The sequence below is a fragment of the Sinocyclocheilus anshuiensis genome, unplaced genomic scaffold (assembly GCF_001515605.1).
Source record: "Sinocyclocheilus anshuiensis isolate Anshui unplaced genomic scaffold, SAMN03320099.WGS_v1.1 scaffold2800, whole genome shotgun sequence".
Taxonomy (NCBI): domain Eukaryota; kingdom Metazoa; phylum Chordata; class Actinopteri; order Cypriniformes; family Cyprinidae; genus Sinocyclocheilus; species Sinocyclocheilus anshuiensis.
In genome coordinates this window covers 101814-104868 of record NW_015554179.1, presented here as the reverse complement: position 1 = coordinate 104868, position 3055 = coordinate 101814, and the positions used below count along the sequence as shown (strand labels likewise).

The window sequence follows — 3055 nt, the reverse complement described above, 5'->3', positions numbered from 1 at the left end:
GCGAGGGCTCCCTCTGCTGGCTTGGCGTTACAATATATATATATATATATATTAGTGATTAGAGCTGTCAAATTGATTGATCACGAATATTATATTTATATATATATATATATATATATGTATATATATATATATATAGCTGAAATTAAATAAAGTTTTTTAGTATTTTATTTCAGTTGTCTTTTTTTTTTAATGGTTTTACTTCTAGTGAACAATAATAACCCTGTGTCATGTTCCTCTCTTTGTAGTTTGTGTGTGTGGAGAGTCTTGTGACGGCAGTAGTGGACATGTATCCCAAAACCTTCCGTGTGGGTTATCGGCGAGAGCTTCTCATCCTGGGAATGTCTGTGACCTCCTTCCTCCTGGGATTAATAATGTTGACAGAGGTAAAGGCATATTGTTGTGTACAAACCATGTTCTTTCCAGTGGCATTAGTATCGCCCTTAAATTTATGTTTTTTCCAGGTGGTAAAATCCAGGTGTCTTATTCATCAAGGACAAGCAGATTTGCTGTTTACATGATGATGTTGGTTTGATGCTTGGATTAATTTAGTTAATGGTTAACCTGGAACCCATGCCTCTCAATGCTGCTAAACAGTTTTTAATATTTAAAAAAGCACGATTTGTGGTGGATTTTCCCTGTAATGATGGTGTATAGCTGCAGTGCCTTGGCATAGTGCTGTCAGCACCTGGCACATTACTGTGGTTTCCTGTTTTGCATTTATGGCTGGAGTGAGGGTAAAAATAGGCCTGCATTCAGGCTGAGACAGGAGGAAGCTCTCCGCCAGTAATGTGCAGTAAGGTGAATGCTTTCGCTCTGTGTTTCATGAATAAAGCCATCCGACTGTGGAATGAAGCCTCTCCAGTCAGACATTCTCTGTTACTAGGATGAGAGGAAGATAAGGATGCTCTTAAAGCTTTGCCATTTACCATATGCCAGTAGTGCTCTCCTAGATCCATAAAATGCACTGAGCATAGTGAGCATCCCAGGTACCGTGGTTATCTGATATTGTCAGTGCATCACGCCACAGCTACAGCAGTCTGTTGTCTTGCGTGTTTGTCCTGTATTTCTCTGACTGTGCGTCACTCTGCTCTGTTAGGGTGGCATGTACGTATTCCAGCTCTTTGACTCGTATGCAGCCAGTGGTATGTGTCTGTTGTTTGTGGCCATTTTTGAGTCCATCTGCATTGGCTGGATCTATGGTAAGAGATCGCTTTGTTTTGGTGTGTAACAGTGTTCATCACATCACAAATTATTTCTTACTAAGCATCTATAGTCTAGACATCCTCAGCTGAGTACTCTCACTCCAGTGCAGTTTTTACCCTTCAACTGCCAAATCTTATGGAAGTATTATGTGTCGAGATTTAAATACAGTAAGAGCATATCTTTATATATAATCTCCCAAAGAAGATAGCCTGTGATAATAAGTCCATGATGCCAGCAGATGCTTTTCTGTCTGATGATGCATGTCAGCGGTGAGGCTGTTCACAGGATCATCACATTTCTGTAACCATAATGCCACCTGCTGGCAAATGTCAGACAGTGCATGTAATGGATCATTGAAATGTGTTTGCAGCATAAATACAGTAAATTGCAGTGTCCTTCAAAGACAAGCTTTATTCTTGTAGTATATAAATACATGAAATGTGTTTTTGCTGAGTGACATTTTAAGTGAAAAGTTGTAATCTTTGATCTTTATCCTCAGGTAGCAACAGGTTTTATTTGAACATTGAGGACATGATTGGATACAAGCCCATCTTCTTCATCAAATGGTGTTGGAAGTACTTCACACCAGGCATCTGTGCTGTGAGTTGAATTGGATGTACAGAGAGTCAAGATACTTACAGGCTGTGAGTGATACATGTTAATTATTGGTCGTATGATTGTCTTTTCAGGGTATCTTTCTGTTCTTCTTGATCAAGTACAAGCCGCTGAAGTATAATAATGTGTACACATATCCAGACTGGGGTTATGGCATTGGCTGGATGATGGCCATGTCCTCTATGGTTTGCATCCCTCTGGGAATATTATTTCAGATCTGGAAAACAGAAGGAACTTTCCGTGAGGTAAGCCTTTTTTGGGGGGGGGTAGCCTGGACATTGTGTGTGTGCTATATAATATGGGTTGTCCATTTTCCACAGCTTGGTCAAAGTCTGAGACCACTAGTGAAAATTAGGTAACATTTTAGATTAGGGAACACATATGTGACCCTGCCTGTGAAAAAAGTATTTTTTTTGTGATTTACTGTTTTCTACATAAAATCATCCTTTATAAAGATGTAGAACATTCTGTGAAAATATAACCTTTATATCTATAATATTGACTGAGTAAGGCCATGTCAAAGATTGAAATCATAGTAAAATTAATGGTTGAAATCAAACTTTGATGCTTGTTATCTCATAATTAGATTTTGAGACTTTAGCCTGGATTTTACAGACAGGGTCACATATTCACTATTAACTAAGGGTTTTCCCTCAATAAACTCCTAATTTGCTGCTTATTGATAGTAAGTAAGGTAGTTGTTGTAGTGGTTATGGTTTGGTATGTTTTTTTTTTTTCCTAATGTCTTTTCATTGAAATTATAGTATCAGCATAACAATTTGAGTGAACAGTTGAACTGAAAAACGAACATGAATTGGATAATGTCTCTGTATTTGGTCTGTCTTTTGCTTTAATGTCTCCAGAGCGACATGAGCAAAACCTGATGACCGTGATTTGAGATGCTCTAAAGAGCATCTTGAGCTGTCTGGACACTCTTACATTTGATTAGCCACCTAGAAATAGAGCATTTGCTTCATTTTACATAATGTTTCTTTAATTTTCCCAAAAAATTATTATTATTAGCTTCCAATCAAGCTATACTGTCAGTTATGAGTAGGGCTGCACGATAAATCGAAATGGAATCGAGATCGCGATTCGACAGAAGCTGCGATTGTCATGCGTATCTTTCAGTGAAGCACGGTTCTGTGATCATCAGTAAATCTCCATCCAAAGGCCAGAGGGTGCTCTCGCGCTGAAACTCCAAATACGCCTCGCAGAAGAAACCCAGAAAATG

The 3055-nt window shown here is 38.5% G+C and overlaps 1 protein-coding gene across 1 annotated transcript in view; it reads left to right on the top strand.

The window, feature by feature from the left end:
• Positions 1-252: 252 nt before the first annotated feature.
• The window catches only part of LOC107670968 (sodium- and chloride-dependent GABA transporter 3-like), a 5420-nt gene continuing 2617 nt past the window's right edge, over positions 253-3055 (top strand). Inside the window, exons 1-4 of the mRNA XM_016463783.1 lie at positions 253-386; positions 1100-1202; positions 1706-1806; positions 1896-2066. Of these exons, the coding sequence (XP_016319269.1) occupies positions 288-386; positions 1100-1202; positions 1706-1806; positions 1896-2066 (474 nt within the window). The 5' untranslated portion in view covers positions 253-287. The remainder of the gene's footprint in view (positions 387-1099; positions 1203-1705; positions 1807-1895; positions 2067-3055) is intronic.